Source organism: Ranitomeya imitator, chromosome 5 (genome assembly GCF_032444005.1).
Source record: "Ranitomeya imitator isolate aRanImi1 chromosome 5, aRanImi1.pri, whole genome shotgun sequence".
In the NCBI taxonomy this organism is placed as follows: domain Eukaryota; kingdom Metazoa; phylum Chordata; class Amphibia; order Anura; family Dendrobatidae; genus Ranitomeya; species Ranitomeya imitator.
The window spans coordinates 290196397-290216281 of record NC_091286.1 but is presented as its reverse complement, the minus strand read 5'-3'; the positions used below and the strand labels follow the sequence as shown (position 1 = coordinate 290216281).

General features: G+C 43.6%; 1 protein-coding gene across 1 annotated transcript in view; it reads left to right on the top strand.

Moving 5' to 3' along the window:
* Window positions 1-19885, top strand: part of CDC40 (cell division cycle 40) — a 122653-nt gene that overhangs the window by 33746 nt on the left and 69022 nt on the right. The window contains exons 3-4 of the mRNA XM_069726222.1: window positions 4802-4931; window positions 10945-11028. Coding sequence (XP_069582323.1) covers window positions 4802-4931; window positions 10945-11028 — 214 coding nt within the window. The remainder of the gene's footprint in view (window positions 1-4801; window positions 4932-10944; window positions 11029-19885) is intronic.

The window sequence follows — 19885 nt, the reverse complement described above, 5'->3', positions numbered from 1 at the left end:
TGTCCCCTCATACCGTGAAATCACCAGGGAGGCGGGACTTTCCTTTCTAATCAGACGCAGCACAGCCGTCACTCCGGGCCTGTGCAATCCGGGCACCGCCTCTAGCTTCATTATCGTCCCCGGCGCTTGCGAAATTTTTTTTTTTTGGGCATGCGCAGTTGTGCTGCCCTTCGTACTTACAGCGCAGGCGCCAGGGACGATAATTAAGCTAAAGGAGGCAGCGCCGGAGTGACGGCTGTGCTACATCTGATTAGGGGGGAAAGTCCTGCCTCCCTGGTGAGTTCACGGCATGAGGGGGCACATTTTCTAAACGTTTATTTCAGCGTGTGCCTGGAGCATAACTGAAAGAGCAACCTTGTCAGAATGCAGCATTAGTGCTGCACAAGGTGGCTCTTTTAGTTACAAACTCCTGAGAGGGGAGTGACAGGTTCCCTTTAATAAAGTTAGCTTTGTTCACTACAAACACCACAAAGCATACCATTTTGATTATTTGCAACGAGTTTTTCACTTTTCTCATTGTTTTTTATAGGTGCAAAAATGCTGAATGGATTGACATACTGCAGATGTAAAATTCTATGCAGTTCACAAATTCAGTCAGGAGCAAAAAAAGCGTGTGCATGAGATCCCTGAAATCAGCTTTTGCTGATATTTTAATAAGCAGCTTTTAAATTGCATAAGAGAGCTGCAAAAATGCAGCATGTGAACATAACGTAAGGGTACGGTCACATACAGTGAAATTACTGTGGGAAAAAAATTCCACTCAAAACCACAAGGACATTCACTAGAAAAAATAGGCACGAAATCATCCCGATTTTTGTAGTACCGTACATGGGTAAAAGTACAGTATGTGTAAAAAATAACTATACTTGGGCTGGTATTACCAGGGAAGACTTTTCCAGATTTTTGATAAACTTTGCCCTCTGTGGTGACTTTACTTAGGTGACCGCTGCAGCCTGTGATTGGTATAAGCATTCATATGGGTTTAGAGATTCAGAGGGAGTCGGGTTCTAAAGAGACCAGAGATGGGCGCAAGAGAAATATCAAGGGAGGCAAATCTTAAATGTAGTGGTTTGTTTGCTTTACCTTTTAGGAATTTTGAAGAATATGCAACAATTTAAATTCGTAGGAGACTTTGACTTTCCCATTGAAATCAGTGGGTTAGAAGGGGTGAATCGGCAGGATTTCTGCAGAAGATTTCAGTTCATCAATGGATTAAAAATCTGCACATCAATTTCTGTGGGAATATACTACAATTATTTGTGATCGCAGCATTCATAAAACCCATACTATATATATTTTTTTTATTCTGCATTGTGAAAAAGATGAATAACACTGCCAGAATTCCCATTCCTATATGTGTGTTGTTTCTCATAGTTAATAGAAAGTGATCCAAAAGTCACAAGTGCCCCAACATGGTACCTGAAAACTGCTGCTACTAAAAACAAAACACAAAGCCCTCACACTTTTCTTTAATAGCTCTTAGATTATGATGACGGATACAATGTTTTTTTTTGTGTGTGTGTGATGTTCTTGTGAAAAAATAGCAAAACATACAAAGAAAAATATAAATTGAGTATAAAGATGATCATTTGGAACCACCCTTACCCCACCTTGAATAAATGTAACATGTCAGTTGCTGTGAAAAATAGGAACTCTAGATATATTTTCTCTTTATCAATCTTACAAAAAAATGGAATTAAATGTGAATCTAAGTCTTATGTCCCCCAAAAATGGAGTCTGCGAAGACTACAGATTGTCCTGCAAGAAAACAAGCTGTTTACCAAAAAAAGTTTTTGTCGTAATTAAATGCACCCACAGAATAAAGTTAATGTGCATTATACTGAATGAGTTGTTTAATAAATAAAATCAAATTCAGAACAGATGTGTAATAAAGTGATCAGTCATGCATACCACAAAATGCTATTCCACCATAAACTACATCTTGTATTGCAGAAAATAAGCCCTCACACAGCCAAATTGAAAATTATGACCACACAAGTGTCATGGTCACGTCACTGGCCTGAACTGAGCACGTTCCCATGCTGCTAGTAGAGGTCGTTTTGCCTCTGCATTGCGCTGAGGGTTTTTTCGGCAGTGTGCCCATGATCAGTAATGTTATCGTTCTGGATGCAGCGTATTTTCGCTGCTTCCAAAATGCTTTGTTATACAGTACAAGCACAGTGGATGGGATTAATAGAAATCCCATGCCCACTGTGCTTCTTTTTTGCACTGATTAAAATCACCTGCGGTGCAGGTTTCCAAGCCACAGCATGTCAATTTCTCATGCGGGAGCGCTCAGTCTTCTGTGCGGATTTCCCCATACACTTTCATTATATGCTGTAAATCCCCAATTAAAAAAAATAAAAAAAGCACAGGCGTTGCAAGTGCATTTACGCAGGTGTTTTTAGCCTGGTTTAACCTAATAAATAAATTTTAAAAAAATGTGGATCCCCTCCCTCTTTTTTTTTTTTTTTTTTGCTAACCAGCCAAGGTAAAGCAAACAGCTGCAGGCTTATATTATCAGGCTGGGAAGGTCCATAGTTATTTGACCCTTCTGAGCCTAAAAATACTGGCTTGCAGCCACCCCAGAATTGGTGCATCACATTTTTTTATTAAGTTAATCCATGTACAGTAAACTACAGACACACACAGCACTAATTATATATCTCACGGATATGTATCTAGCCCATATCTTTCTAGCAATCTATCTACCCAATAACTATGTATATTTTTGCACATCTAATAACATACGAAAGGGAGACAAAAACGCAAGTGAGCTGATGTGCAGGATTCATGTGGAAATTCAGCTGTCTCTGAACAAACACTGATCTTGGGAACGTACCATTAATAGAGGTAATTCACAATGTTGCTTGTTTCTAGAAGGACTTGGCAACGTTAACCAATTAATAAAAGTCTTACAGCATGCCTACACTTTCACAAGGTAGGACTTTGCAATATATATCTTTTTTTTTTTTTTTTTCTTTTTAATCACTCTATTAGCAATTTTTGCTGATAACCCACGACATGAACATCCTGAAGTTTATGTGGAATGCTTTACAAAACTAGGCAGTATCCTGCTGCTAAGCTGCCGTCTTATAATAATAATAATAATAATAATAATCTTTTTTATATAGCGCTAACATATTCCACAGCGCTTTACATTTTGCACACATGATCATCGCTGTCCCCGATGGGGCTCACAATCTAAATTCCCTATCAGTATGTCTTTGGAATGTGGGAGGAAACCGGAGAACCCGGAGGAAACCCACGCAAACACGGGGAGAACATACAAACTCCTTGCAGATGTTGTCCAGGTTGGGCTTGAACCCAGGACTCCAGCGCTGCAAAGCTGCAGTACTAACTACTGAGTCACCGTGCTGCCCCTGTCTTATATGTAGGAGTGAGTGTCATAGTATTTTACTGCAAACCCACCCTGAAGACAGTAGCTTTGCAGCAGGACTAGACCACTGCTTAGTTTATTGTACCGCAGCATGGTGAGAAATGAATATACTTCTGAGTGCTTGGCTATAAGACTATATGCACACGTTGCAGATTTTGATGCGGTTCTGCAGCATTTTTGGACCCACGGAATTGCGTCAAATCCGTAGTGTAGAGCACAGCCAATGTTATTCTATGTGAAATGAAGAATTGTTGTGCACATGCTGCGGAAAAATCAGATTTGCAGCGTTTTATTTTCCGCATCATGTCAATTCTTTTTGCGGATCTGCAGCGTTTCTGCACCCATTGATTTCCATTGAGTCAGACACATCCGCATCAAAACCGCAGGTTTAAAAAAGATCTGCAGATTTGCTGCGGATGTGCCTGCGATAAACGCTGCATATCGGGAGAGGGAAGTGTGTGGGCGGAGACTGTCTGTGTGCGGGGATCTGCCGGTCTGTGTGTGTGTGCATATGTGTCCCTGTGTGTGTGCGGGTCTGTGTAAGCAGCCATTGTCTGATGGGACTACTGCTCCCATCCGGCTATGAATGCTTTACAGTGACAACCTTGCCGATGATGGGAAAGTAGAACAATGCATGTGTTCAGTAGTAAAAAAAACCCATACAGAACATACAGGAGACATACATTACACACAGTACATATAACATACAGTACATACTCACCAATCACCTAGTCCCCGAAGCCCTAGATCTCCTGTAATAAAAAATAACATAATAAACCAACCTATACTTACCTTTCCGCCATAGTCTAATAACGAGTGTCCCACAATGATCTCCCATGTAGAACAGTGACATCGGGCGATTTCGCTGCTCTACCGGGGCCCCGCCATGAACTGACAGCAGAGGTAATCCTCCACAATGTATCCCGCTGCCGGGAGAGAGGTCACCCGAGTTCATTCTCTCACTGGCAGTGCTGTGTGAGAAAATTCTGTCTGTCTATATCTGTCCGTGCGTGTGTGTAAACATTATTCTTCAATGGAGTATGTAAATGAAGAGGTTGTACAAAGAAATGGCATCAAAATTCTTTTTTTTTTGTTAAATAGATGTTTATTTAGGTTACAAATCCACATCAAAACGCATGGATTTTTACCTGTTTTCTGCCAAGAGATCTGCACAGAAAATTCCACAGGCAAATCTGCAAGGTGTGCACATACCCTAATTATTTGCTTGTGACAGTGAAGGTACACTGTGAGAGGTTTGTGCTTTGATTTAAAGTCTGTATTTAAAGTAGTCTCAAATTTGACAGCGGAGTCGAAGGACTAAAGACATCTCACGTATTACTAACTATCGTGTATAAAAGCTTGATAAAATGGTGTTCAGAAAATTGTTTTATGTCTCTGCAGCTTGGACCCAACAATCCATTTAAAAGTCAGCAGATGGCTGCTCCAAGGAACATGCTTTCAGGATATGCAGAACCAGCACACATAAATGACTTCATGTTTGAACAACAGAGAAGAACGTTTGCAACATATGGTAATATATAGTTGTATATGAAAATCACTTTGCAAATATGAGAAAAGAAATTTGTGGATGCAGATCTCTCCTATGCATGTAGTAGATTCCAGAATTTGCTCTAAGAATATATGTATATCTGACTGGAAGTATGTTATGCAAGATTCTGATATGCTTGATCTATTTGCTCTTATCCAGTCTCTCCTTATGTTTAATGATGCTAATAACTGTATTCAAGGCTAGATGGGAAATGTATTAAAGAACTGTTCTATGTAAATGTAGCCGGAACAATAGTAAATGAGAAAACACTGTTTTTGGTGACTCTCTTTAAAAAGCACCTTTCTTCAGTTTTAGAATGTTAAATTGGCTGCATAGCTAAATAAAACATTTTTTTCATCTTTGTTGTAGAGCTATTATTTATTTTACTCACTTATATAGTGCCGTAAATTCCACAGTGCTTTACAGACCTCATCACTGACCCCATTGGGGCTCACAATCTAGATTACCCATTGGAATGTTGGAGGAAACCCTGACAATCACGGGGAGCACATGCAAACTCCTTGCAGAAATTGTTCTTGGAAGGAGATTGTATAGTTTAGAACCTATGGTAATTACTAGTGATGAGCGACTGTACTCGTTGCTTGGGTTTTCCTGAGCATGCTCGGGTGATCTCCGAGTATTTGTAAGTGTTCAGAGATTTAGTGTTCATCACCTCAGCTGAATGATTTATAGCTACTAGCCAGGCTCTGTACATGTGGGGGTTGCCTGGTTGCTAGGGAATCCCCACATGCACTCAGTCTGACTACCTAGAAAACTAAATCCCCGAACACTAACAAATACTCGGAGATCACCTGAGCGTGCTCAGGAAAACCTGAGCAACGAGTACACTTGGTAATCACTATTAATTTCCCCTTCAACCAAGCGTGGTGTTAGCATTGAGTCGCCTCTGGGGGTAGGCTTTTACTGTTTTGCCCTGTATGACGTTAACTAATCATAAGCAGGAGGTGGCATGCGGGGGAAAAAACACATTTTCCCAGAGAATTTCCAGAACTGGGACGTGTATTAACACACAGCCCTGCTCTCCTCACTGGTCTCACTGCCAGCATGTACTGTGATTACAAGCTCAGGAAGGGAGTAGAGCAGAGATGGCCATCTTTAAAAACCTGCATTTGCAGCTCTTATCCCACAGCACTGTTGGCTCTGTTCTACTCTCACTTTCCCCACACTATCAGTGCTTTGAGATGAGAGCTTATGTGTGAATAGGTGATACCTTTTTTTCCCACTGAATAACCCTTCTAAGAAAAAAAAAAATGTTCACAAAGGTGGGCAACCCTTTTAAGTTTGTGTGTTGTTATAACATAAGGAGATGAATTCTCTGCGGGATGTATTTGTCATTGTTAATGTAGTTATGTGATTTATGGGAAATCCTTTTTATCTAAAGAATAGATGACAAATGTAAGATTTCTGGGACCCTTATTGATTACTAGTGTGGGGTCCCCTGTTCCTCCTCCATGCACATTTGACGTAAGAAGGTGATTGGATGGAGAGGTGGATTGAACCTGGACCCTGCCGCGTCATTCATTGTGATGGAAACTGCCATTACCGCAGCCTCGGATTGAGGAGCAATAGAGGACTTCAAATTTTTATGTTCTAGTGACTGGTGGGGTCTCAGAAAGCTTAGATTTATGATCTAGCAGAGCCTGTGGATTAACCCCTTTACCCCCAAGGGTGGTTTGCACGTTAATGACCGGGCCAATTTTTACAATTCTGACCACTGTCCCTTTATGAGGTTATAACTCTGGAACGCTTCAATGGATCCTGGTGATTCTGACATTGTTTTCTCGTGACATATTGTACTTCATGACAATGGTAAAAATTCTTTGATAGTACCTGCGTTTATTTGTGAAAAAAACGGAAATTTGGCAAAAATTATGAAAATTTCGCAATTTTCCAACTTTGAATTTTTATGCAATTAAATCACAGAGATATGTCACACAAAATACTTAATAAGTAACATTTCCCACATGTCTACTTTACATCAGCACAATTTTGGAACCAAAATTTTTTTTTGTTAGGGAGTTATAAGGGTTAAAAGTTGACCAGCAATTTCTCATTTCTACAACACCATTTTATTTTAGGGACCACATCTCATTTGAAGTCATTTTGAGGGGTCTATATGATAGAAAATACCCAAGTGTGACACCATTCTAAAAATTACACCCCTCAAGGTGCTCAAAACCATATTCAAGAAGTTTATTAACCCTTCTGGTGCTTAAATGAACATTTAACTTTTTTTCACAAAAAATTTAATTCAGCTCCAATTTGTTTTATTTTACCAAGGGTAACAGGAGAAAATGGACCCCAAACATTGTTGTACAATTTGTCCTGAGTATGCCAATACCCCACATGTGGGGGTAAACCACTGTTTGGGCGCATGGCAGAGCTCGGAAGCGAAGGAGTGCCATTTGACTTTTCAATGCAAAATTGACTGGAATTGAGATGGGACGCCATGTTTTGTTTGGAGAGCCCCTGATGTGGCTAAACATTGAAACCCCCCACAAGTGACACCATTTTGGAAAGTAGACCCCCTAAGGAACTTATCTAGAGGTGTGGTGAGCACTTTGACCCACCAAGTGCTTCACAGAAGTTTATAATGTAGAACCGTAAAAATAAAAAATCATATTTTTTCACAAAAATTATCTTTTCGCCCCCAATTTTTTATTTTCCCAAGGGTAAGAGAAGAAATTGGACCCCAAAAGTTGTTGTACAATTTGTCCTGAGTACGCTGATAGCCCATATGTGGGGGTAAACCACTGTTTGGGCGGATGGGAGAGCTCGGAAAGGAAGGAGCGCCGTTTGACTTTTCAATGCAAAATTGACAGGAATTGAGATGGGACGCCATGTTGCGTTTGAAGAGCCACTGATGTACCTAAACATTGAAACCCCCCACAAATGACACCATTTTGGAAAGTAGACCCCCTAAGGAACTTATCTAGAGGTGTGGTGAGCACTTTGACCCACCAAGTGCTTCACAGAAGTTTATAATGCAGAGCCGTAAAAATAAAACAAAATTTTTTTCCCACAAAAATTATTTTTTTAGCCCCCAGTTTTGTATTTTCCTGAGGGTAACGGGAGAAATTGGACCCCAAAATTTGTTGCCCAATTTGTCCTGAGTGCGATGATACACCATATGTGGGGGGAACCACTGTTTGGGCACATGGGAGGGCTCAGAAGGGAAGGAGTGCCATTTGAATGCAGACTTAGATGGAATGGTCTGCAGGTGTCACATTGCGTTTGCAGAGCCCCTAATGTACCTAAACAGTAGAAACCCCCCACAAGTGACACCATTTTGGAAACTAGACCCCCTAAGGAACTCATCTAGATGTGTTGTGATAGCTTTGAACCCCCAAGTGTTTCACTACAGTTTGTAACGCAGAGCCCTGAAAATTAAAAAAAAAAAATCTTTCCCCCCAAAATTATTTTTTAGCCCCCAGTTTTGTATTTTCCCGAGGGTAAGAGGAGAAATTCGACCCCAAAAGTTGTTGTCCAATTTGTCCTGAGTACGCTGATACCCCGTATGTTGGGGGAAACCACCGTTTGAGCGCATGGCAGAGCTCGGAAGGGAAGGAGCGCCATTTGGAATGCAGACTTAGATGGAATGGTCTGCAGGCGTCACATTGCGTTTGCAGAACCCCTAATGTACCTAAACAGTAGAAACCCCCCACAAGTGACCCCATATTGGAAACTAGACCGCCCAGGGAACTAATCTAGATGTGTTGTGAGAACTTTGAACCCCCAAGTGTTTCACTACAGTTTATAACGCAGAGCTGTGAAAATAAAAAAATCTTTTTTTTTCCCACAAAAAATATGTTTTAGCCCCGAGTTTTGTATTTTCCCAAGGGTAACAGGAGAAATTGGACCCCAAAAGTTGTTGTCCTATTTGTCCTGAGTACGCTGATACCCCATATGTTGGGGTAAACTCCTGTTTGGGCACACGGGAGAGCTCGGAAGGGAAGAAGCACTGTTTTACTTTTTCAACGCAGAATTGGCTGGAATTGAGATCGGACGCCATGTCGCGTTTGGAGAGCCCCTGATGTGCCTAAACAGTGGAAACCCCACAATTATAACTGAAACCCTAATCCAAACACATCCCTAACCCTAATCCCAACAGTAACCCTAACCACACCTCTAACCCAGACACACCCCTAACCCTAATCCCATCCCTATTCCCAACCGTAAATGTAATCTAAACCCTAACTGTAACTTTAGCCCCAACCCAAACTGTAGCCCTAGCCCTAACCCTAACCCTAGCCCTAACCCTAACCCTAGCCCTAACCCTAGCCCTAACTCTAACCCTAGCCCTAATGGGAAAATGGAAATAAATACATTTTTTTAATTTTTCCCTAACTAAGGGGGTGATGAAGGGGGGTTTGATTTACTTTTATAGCGGGTTTTTTAGCGGATTTTTATGATTGGCAGCCGTCACACACTGAAAGACGCTTTTTATTGCAAAAAATATTTTTTGCGTTACCACATTTTGAGAGCTATAATTTTTCTATATTTTGGTCCACAGAGTCATGTGAGGTCTTGTTTTTTGCGGGACGAGTTGACGTTTTTATTGGTAACATTTTCGGGCACGTGACATTTTTTGATCGCTTTTTATTCCGATTTTTGTGAAGCAGAATGACCAAAAGCCAGCTATTCATGAATTTCTTTTGGGTGAGGCGTTTATACCGTTCCGCGTTTGGTAAAATTGATAAAGCAGTTTTATTCTTCGGGTCAGTACGATTACAGCGACACCTCATTTATATCATTTTTTTTATGTTTTGGCGCTTTTATACGATAAAAACTATTTTATAGAAAAAATAATTATTTTGGCATCGCTTTATTCTCAGGACTATAACTTTTTTATTTTTTTGCTGATGATGCTGTATGGCGGCTTGTTTTTTGCGGGACAAGATGACGTTTTCAGCGGTACCATGGTTATTTATATCTGTCTTTTTGATCGCGTGTTATTCCACTTTTTGTTCGGCGGTATGATAATAAAGCGTTGTTTTTTGCCTCGTTTTTTTTTTTTTTTTTTTCTTACGGTGTTTACTGAAGGGGTTAACTAATGGGCCAGTTTTATAGGTCGGGCCGTTACGGACGCGGCGATACTAAATATGTGTACTTTTATTGGTTTTTTTTTTTTATTTAGATAAAGAAATGTATTTATGGGAATAATATATATTTTTTTTTTTCATTATTTTGGAATATTTATTTATTTTTTTTATTTTTATTTTTTTTACACATTTGAAATTTTTTTTTATTTACTTTTTTACTTTGTCCCAGGGGGGGGACATCACAGATCAGTGATCTGACAGTTTGCACAGCACTCTGTCAGATCACTGATCTGACATGCAGCGCTGCAGCCTTCACAGTGCCTGCTCTGAGCAGGCTCTGTGAAGCCACCTCCCTCCCTGCAGGACCCGGATCCGCGGCCATCTTGGATCCGGGGCTCGAGCAGGGAGGGAGGGAGGCAAGACCCTCGCAGCAACGCGATCACATCGCGTTGCTGCGGGGGGCTCAGGGAAGCCCGCAGGGAGCCCCCTCCCTGCGCGGTGCTTCCCTGCACCGCCGGCACATCGCGATCATCTTTGATCGCGGTGTGCCAGGGGTTAATGTGCCGGGGGCGGTCCGTGACCGCTCCTGGCACATAGTGCCGGATGTCAGCTGCGATAGGCAGCTGACACCCGGCCGCGATCGGCGGCGCTCCCCCCGTGAGCGCCGCTGATCGCGCTGGACGTACTATCCCGTCCATGGTCATAGGGGCCCACCCCACATGGACGGGATAGTACGTCCGATGTCAGAAAGGGGTTAATAAATGCTATTTGTTGGAAAACTCATTAAATAAAAGTGTACAGACAGTAATATAATTGTTACTCAAATTTTATCAATAAAATCTTCTTAGAATTAAGATACTTTTACGAGAATACAATTCTAGATATTTAAAATTTTTTCAAAATAATTACATTCTAATCACTTTCTGTTCCAGGCTATGCCCTTGACCCATCACTGGATGTTCAGGAAACATCCACAAAATACATTGGCTCAGTTGATGATGCTGAGAAGAATCAAGGTAAGAACATATGTTGTAGCAATGTATTTGAAGACTATTTTGAGAATTTCACATTTATCAACATTTTAATTGTACACTCAAAAGTGAATTAACCACTTCACCCACGGGCCATTTCCACGCTTCTGTTTCTTGCTCCCGTTCTTCTCAGAGCCATAATTTTTTTTTTTTTAATCTTTCCATCACTATGGCTGTGTGAGGGCTTCTTCTTGTACTTTTGAACGACACCAATGGTTTTACCATATAGTGTACTGGAAAATGGGGGAAAAAATTCCAACTGAAGTAAAATTGCAAAAAAAAGTGCATTTCCACAATTTTTTTTTACCATGTTCACCTAATGCTAAAACTGACCTGCCATTATGATTCTCCAGGTCATTACGAGTTCGTAGATCCTAAATATGTATAGGTTCTTTTTTTATTTAAAAAAATCCAAAGTTTGTTAAAAACAAATTGTGTAATTTTACGAGACCCATAGCGTCTCCATTTTTCGGGATCTGGTGCGGGGTGAGGGCTTATTTTTTGCTCGCTGATCTGACGTTTTTAGTAGTGATGAGCGAATATACTCGTTACTCGAGATTTCCCGAGCACGCTCGGGGGTCCTCCGAGTATTTTTTAGTGCCCGGAGATTTCGTCTTTCTTGCTGCAGCTGAATGATTTACATCTGATAGCCAGCATATGTACATGTGGGGGTTGTCTGGTTGCTAGCGAATCCCTACAGGTACTTATGCTGGCTAACAGATGTAAATCATTCAGCTGCGGTGCTTAAAACTAAATCTCCGAGCACTAAAAAATACTCGGAGGACCCCCGAGCATGCTCGAGAAATCTCGAGTAACGAGTATATTCGCTGATCACTAGTTTTTATTGATACTCGTTTTGGTGTAGACAAGATGTTTTGATGGCCAGTTATTGAATGTTACTACAATGATGCGGTAAACAAAAAAAACAAACAAACAAAAAAAAACAACGTAATTTTGGTATTTTTTCGTATGCGGTTTACCGCGATTCTTTTTATATCTTGATCAGGTGATTCTGAACTCAACGATATCAAATATTTTTTTTTCTCCTTTGCCTCATTGGGGGACACAGGACCGTAGGTGTATGCTGCTGCCACTAGAAGGCTGACACTAAGTGAATATATAAAAAATTAACTCCTCCTCCTCTGCAGTATACCCCTACCACTGGCTCCAGTCCGAACCAGTTCATGCTTAGTGTCCGTAGGAGGCATATGGGTCTGCTTTCAGACCACAATTTTTTTATTTTATTTTTTACTCTATTTTTTACCTTTTTAATAATTTTTTTCCCCCAGATTTACAGGAGTGACGGATCCCTTCAGGGTTCCGATCTCCCGCAACCCACAGGCGGGAACGCGGAGTGTCGCCTCCACGTACCCCCTCCTGCACCTTTCAAGCCATGCCTGAGCTATTTTAGGGGCGACGGGTCACTTCAGGGCTCCGCTCACCCTGCATCAGCAACATTTGGGAACATGGAGTGTCGCCTCCATGTACACCCTTCTGATCCAGGCTTACAGCCGGACAACTACCCTGTCCTATCCTAGGGGAGTGAACCCTTAGGATGCACAGAGGCTCTGATGGCATCCGTGCGACTCCCACTGCATCACCGCTGATAGAACAGCGGTGATGAAAGGAGGCGAACAGACCTCTTCCACCTCCCTGACAAAGGGATGGTGGATTGAGGGTTCCTTCACCGTCCATACTGCAGCCCCCTGACCTGCAGGCAGAGCAATAGATCTGTGTTTCTTCTGCTCCGGTGAACATGTTAGTTCCTAGGTTAGAAGGGCTCTCTCCGCGCACGTCACGGCTCTCCGGGTGCGTTCCCGGCCGGTGCTGAAAATTTAGTCCCTGGCTTCGGCCTGTACTAGCTCCGCCCACTCGCTCGCGTCACGCCATCGGCTCCCCCCACCTGCCTGTCGCTTTTCGTTTGGAGCGAGAGTGCCTTCCCCAATCCCTGCGGCCATCTTTACTCTCCGGCTGCTACTCTTTGAACTCTCTTCTGCACCGGATTCCCTGCGCTGCCGCAATCTGCTGATAATGTTCCCAGCGGAGCCCTGACACCTGGAGGATCGCTCTCAGGGCCTTAGGACCTGGGTAAGGCCGGCGTCACACTTGGCGTAAGACAATACGGTCCGTATATTATGGCCGTAATACGCTGAAAAGTCCCCAAAAAAGTGGTCCGTAGCTCCTCCGTAGGCAGGGTGTGTCAGCGTATTTTGCGCATGGCATCCTCCGTATGTAATCCGTATGGCAGCCGTAATGCGTGTTTTTATCGCAGGCTTGCAAAACCAACACACGGCTATACAAGGGATCCATGTGTTAAAAAAAAAAATTATATATATACTGTGATTGATGTGTATAATGATATATATATCATTATACACATATATCTAATATATAAAGCTGAATGTGTGTATGTGTGTGTGTATGTATGTCCGGGATTGGCATCTGCACCGTCGCAGCTACAGCCACAAAATTTTGCACAGTCACACGTCTGAACCCCGAGAGCGTCATAGGCTATGTTGTGAGGCGAAATTTTAACCCCGCGCGTTCCAATGCACCAAACAATTTTGCCCCTATCTACATAATGGGGAAAAAAGTGAAAGGAAAAGTGTTGGAGGCGTCGCAGCTACAGCTGCAAAATTTTGCACAGTCGCACGTCTGGACCCTGAGAGCGTCATAGGCTATATTGTGAGGTGAAATTTTAACCCCGCGCTTTCCAATTCACCAAACAATTTTGCCCCTATCTACATAATGGGAAAAATGAAAGGAAAAGTGTAGGAGGCAAATTGACAGCTGCCAGATGTGAACAAGGGGGACTTAAAGAATGAGAGCGATGGCGCCAAAGAGTATATACCGTACAGTTGCTAAGGTGGGGCCCCGACATGGGATACTCACCACACACGGGGATATGAACACACACAAAATGCGCCACACACTACCACGTGCTTGAACACATATTACCCTCAGCACACATTTCACCACAAATACACCAACCTCGCCACATAAAAGTCGAAACACAAGTCGCCACTCAAAACTCGCCACGCGCAGAACTCGCCACATGCAAAAACTAGGCTCTTGCAAAACTCGCCACAAGTGCAAAACTCACCTCATGGAAAACTCGCCACACGCAAAACTTGCACACGCGGAAAAATTGCCACATGCACAAAAGTTGCAACACATGCAAAAGTTGCCTCACACAAAACTTGCACATACTCAAAAGGCACCACACATCAAACTCGCCACGCGCAAAACTCGCCATGCGCAAAACTTGCTGCACACAACTTGCTACACTAATCTGTCACATGCAACTCGACACAGAAAGTTGCTACACGCATGTTGCCACACAAAACTCATCTCACAAAGTCGCTACATGCATGTCGCCACACGCAACTCAACACACACAACTTGACAAACGAAACTCGCCCTAAAACACACACAAGTCTGGTATTATCCTTCAAAAATAAAAATCTGATTAATAAGCAGACAAACTACAACAAATGTACCATATAGGAAATACGGCAGCTGTCAGTCACATGACCTGTCTATTATGTGTATGTGTGAGCTAATATATACTGCCACGGGGAGGGCTTCCTGTTGGCTGGGGATTTATCAGGCTGCCAATTTAGCTTACAAATACTGAGGTAAAAATACTGAGCAAATAACGTGTGAACGCGGTCTAATACAGGAGGAGATGACACACAGGTATATACTATATACAGGAGAGATGACACACAGGTATATACTATATAGAGGAGGAGATGACATACAGGTACATATATATACAGGAGGAGATGACATACAGGTATATACTATATACAGGAGGAGATGACACACAGGTATATACTATATACAGGAGGAGATGACACCCAGGTATATACTATATACAGGAGAAGATGACCTACACGTATATAGTAAATACAGAAGGAGATGACATACAGGTATATGCTATATATAGAAGATGACATGCAGTTATATACTATATACAGGAGGAGATGACACACAGATATATACTATATACAGGAGGAGATGACATACAGGTATATACTATATATAGAAGGAGATGACATTCAGGTATATACTATATACAGGGGAGATGACATACAGGTATATACTATATACAGGAGATGACATACAGATGTATACTATATATAAGGGAGATGACAAACATGTATATACTGAGGTGATGAGGTGAAAATGAAAAGGTGTGAGCGCAAAATGAGAGGAGTGAGGAAAAATAGTGGAGTGATCAGAAAATGACAGATGTGAGGTTGAAATGACAAGTGTTAGGGGGGAATGAGAGGAGTGAGGGAGAAAATGAGAGATGTGAGGGGGAAAATGAAAGATGTGATTGGGAAAATGAGAGGCGTGATGGGAAAATAAGAGAAGTGAGGTGCTATAACTACCACAGATATTTACTATGCCCAGGCAACGCCGGGCTCTTCAGCTAGTGTATAATATGCCACTACATAGTGAATGCACACGCTGCCCTGCGGGGGCTGCTGACATCTGATCGGTGGAGGTGCCGGGTGTAGGACCCCCAATGATCTTACATTTGTGACCTATCCTAGGAAAAAGTCATCATTTGTTAACCCTTTTGCCATCAGAACGAAGATAATATTGCTTCTCGATACTCCGCCGAGGAGGGTTTAAGGGCGTCAACACTTTACACACGCGGTCGCCTACAGTAATCTGTAATGCTCCCCAAATATTGGGAGGGAGCTCATATGAAAGTCTCGGAGTACATAAGACCTGGGGATTCCCTCCACTAGGGCGGCGCTCCGCTGCCATCTCAGCAGGAAGCGGAGGCACTGCAGATCCTTTCTTCTGATAGATTAACCCATTGTGTGGTTCCGTTTTCCCGCGCCCGTCTGCCCAGCCACATACCGTTTTATCTTCCCTGAAAAGCCAGCCGGTTTGGGCACGTGAGAACGTGATGGACTTCGTCGACAAGGTTGCAGAATAGATATCGCTGCTCATCAGGATGTCCACCTCTTCCTCCGTCTCCATCTCAGATTCCTGCAAACGGGAAATTCGGAGCGATCGTTACCAACGAGGGAGAGAAGACGCCTCGCCAATATGTTCTGCCAGGTGAGCACACAAGGGTTTATACCATTCTACCCAGGTCCTCGTATGGAGAAAATGCAGCAGAACTACAACCCCCAGCATCTCTACTCCAATAGGGATTATCATGCAGCTTTACAAGTAACATAGTTAGTAAGGCCAAAAAAAGACATTTGTCCATCCAGTTCAGCCTATATTCCATCATAATAAATCCCCAGATCTACGTCCTTCTACAGAACCTAATTGTATGATACAATATTGTTCTGCTCCAGGAAGACATCCAGGCCTCTCTTGAACCCCTCGACTGAGTTCGCCATCACCACCTCCTCAGGCAAGCAATTCCAGATTCTCACTGCCCTAACAGTAAAGAATCCTCTTCTATGTTGGTGGAAAAACCTTCTCTCCTCCAGACGCAAAGAATGCCCCCTTGTGCCCGTCACCTTCCTTGGTATAAACAGATCCTCAGTGAGATATTTGTATTGTCCCCTTATATACTTATACATGGTTATTAGATCGCCCCTCAGTCGTCTTTTTTCTAGACTAAATAATCCTAATTTCGCTAATCTATCTGGGTATTGTAGTTCTCCCATCCCCTTTATTAATTTTGTTGCCCTCCTTTGTACTCTCTCTAGTTCCATTATATCCTTCCTGAGCACCGGTGCCCAAAACTGGACACAGTACTCCATGTGCGGTCTAACTAGGGATTTGTACAGAGGCAGTATAATGCTCTCATCATGTGTATCCAGACCTCTTTTAATGCACCCCATGATCCTGTTTGCCTTGGCAGCTGCTGCCTGGCACTGGCTGCTCCAGGTAAGTTTATCATTAACTAGGATCCCCAAGTCCTTCTCCCTGTCAGATTTACCCAGTGGTTTCCCATTCAGTGTGTAATGGTGACATTGATTCCTTCTTCCCATGTGTATAACCTTACATTTATCATTGTTAAACCTCATCTGCCACCTTTCAGCCCAAGTTTCCAACTTATCCAGATCCATCTGTAGCAGAATACTATCTTCTCTTGTATTAACTGCTTTACATAGTTTTGTATCATCTGCAAATATCGATATTTTACTGTGTAAACCTTCTACCAGATCATTAATGAATATGTTGAAGAGAACAGGTCCCAATACTGACCCCTGCGGTACCCCACTGGTCACAGCGACCCAGTTAGAGACTATACCATTTATAACCACCCTCTGCTTTCTATCACTAAGCCAGTTACTAACCCATTTACACACAATTTCCCCCAGACCAAGCATTCTCATTTTGTGTACCAACCTCTTGTGCGGCACGGTATCAAACGCTTTGGAAAAATCGAGATATACCACGTCCAATGACTCACCGTGGTCCAGCCTATAGCTTACCTCTTCATAAAAACTGATTAGATTGGTTTGACAGGAGCGATTTCTCATAAACCCATGCTGATATGGAGTTAAACAGTTATTCTCATTGAGATAATCCAGAATAACATCCCTCAGAAACCCTTCAAATATTTTACCAACAATAGAGGTTAGACTTACTGGCCTATAATTTCCAGGTTCACTTTTAGAGTAATCTGCTGAATCAGAGCAAAGTGCAAAATAACGTCATATGAAGCACCACCACGTTATAATTGTAACATAGTAACATAGTTAGTAAGGCCGAAAAAAGACATTTGTCCATCCAGTTCAGCCTATATTCCATCATAATAAATACCCAGATCTACGTCCTTCTACAGAACCTAATAATTGTATGATACAATATTGTTCTGCTCCAGGAAGACATCCAGGCCTCTCTTGAACCCCTCGACTGAGTTCGCCATCACCACCTCCTCAGGCAAGCAATTCCAGATTCTCACTGCCCTAACAGTAAAGAATCCTCTTCTATGTTGGCCTGACCTCTGGGACCCCCACTGACCACAGGATAAAAGGGGCCACAGCGCTGATTAACCACCGTGCACAGCAGTCGCCCAATACATACGTGGTCTTCTGCACCTGCAGAGCCCTGGATTAAAAGGACAGACCCTCAGACTAATTCCAGGACCTCCAACATCCCTGCGGCCGTGGTAGCGGGATGAGCGCTGACCCCCTGACATGGCGGGTGTGGAGCAGTCTCAAGAACTGAACCCACCAGCCTCTTATCAGCAGCGATCAGAACAAGCTCTGGTCACTGCTGTTTAACCACTTATATGCTGCTGTCAATCAAGTGGCATTCAGGTGGTCTGACCTTGGGGCTGCCCATCAGCTTCCCTGTAACACACACAGGGTGGCGATGCGGCACCTCAGTGATCCGACCCTGGGGCTGCCCATCAGCTTCCCTGTAACACACAGGGTGGGGATGCGACACCTCGGTGGTCCGACCCTGGGGCTGGCTGCCCATCAGCTTCCCTGTAACACATAGGATGGGGATGCGACACCTCGGTGGTCCGACCCTGGGGCTGGCTGCCCATCAGCTTCCCTGTAGCACACACAGGGTGGCGGTGTGACACCTCGGTGGTCCGACCCTGGGGCTGCCCATCAGCTTCCCTGTAAAACACAGGATGGGGATGCGACACCTCGGTGGTCCGACCCTGGGGCTGGCTGCCCATCAGCTTCCCTGTAACACAGAGGATGGGGATGCGACACCTCAGTGGTCCGACCCTGGGGCTGGCTGCCCATCAGCTTCCCTGTAGCACACACAAGGTAGGGATGCGGCACCACGGTGGTCCGACCCTGGGGCTGCCCATCAGCTTCCTTGTAACGCACACAGGGTGGGAATGTGACACCTCGGTGGTCCGACCCTGGGGCTGCCCATCAGCTTCACTGTAACACACACTGGGTGGCGATGCGACACCTCGGTGGTCTGACCCTGGGGCTGCCCATCAGCTTCACTGTAACACACAGGGTGGGGATGTGACACCTCGGTGGTCCGACCCTGGGGCTGCCCATCAGCTTCACTGTAACACACACAGGGTGGCGATGCGACACATCGGTGGTCCGACCCTGGGGCTGCCCATCAGCTTCACTGTAACACACACAGGGTGGGGATGTGACACCTCGGTGGTCCGACCCTGGGGCTGCCCATCAGCTTCCCTGTACCACACACAGGGTGGCGATGCGGCACCATGGTTCCATGACACCTTAGAAGTGAAGCAGCGCTATTTCAGTGCAATGAGCACATTATGAGGATCGAGGGGCTTGGTGGGGGGGAAGGGTTGTTCCAAAGGTCGGACCCCCACTGGGCATAAAAGTAATGACATATCCTAGAAATTACTAACATGACAATAGCCCCAGTACTATGCAGGTACGTGGGCTGCGCTGATCCCCCCCGTACTCAGAGCCGTCACTCACCTCGTGATATATTCTCTGGTAAACCTTCTGCTCGTGTATATATATTATTACTTCATACAGCGCTAGATAGCTTTAAAGCCGGTAATTTAATTACCGGCTTTTGCTATCTCCTTCCTAAACTCGACATGATATGAGACATGGTTTACATACAGTAAACCATCTCGTATCACCTTTTTTTGCATATTCCACACTACTAATGTTAGTAGTGTGTATATGCAAAATTTGGCCATTCTAGCTATTAAATTAAAGGGTTAAATAGCGGAAAAAATTGGCGTGGGCTCCCGCGCAATTTTCTCCGCCAGAGTAGTAAAGCCAGTGACTGAGTGCATATATTAATAGCCTGGAGAGGGTCCACGGTTATTGGCCCCCCCTGGCTAAAAACACCTGCCCCCAGCCACCCCAGAAAAGGCACATCTGGAAGATGCGCCTATTCTGGCACTTGGCCACTCTCTTCCCATTCCCGTGTAGCGGTGGGA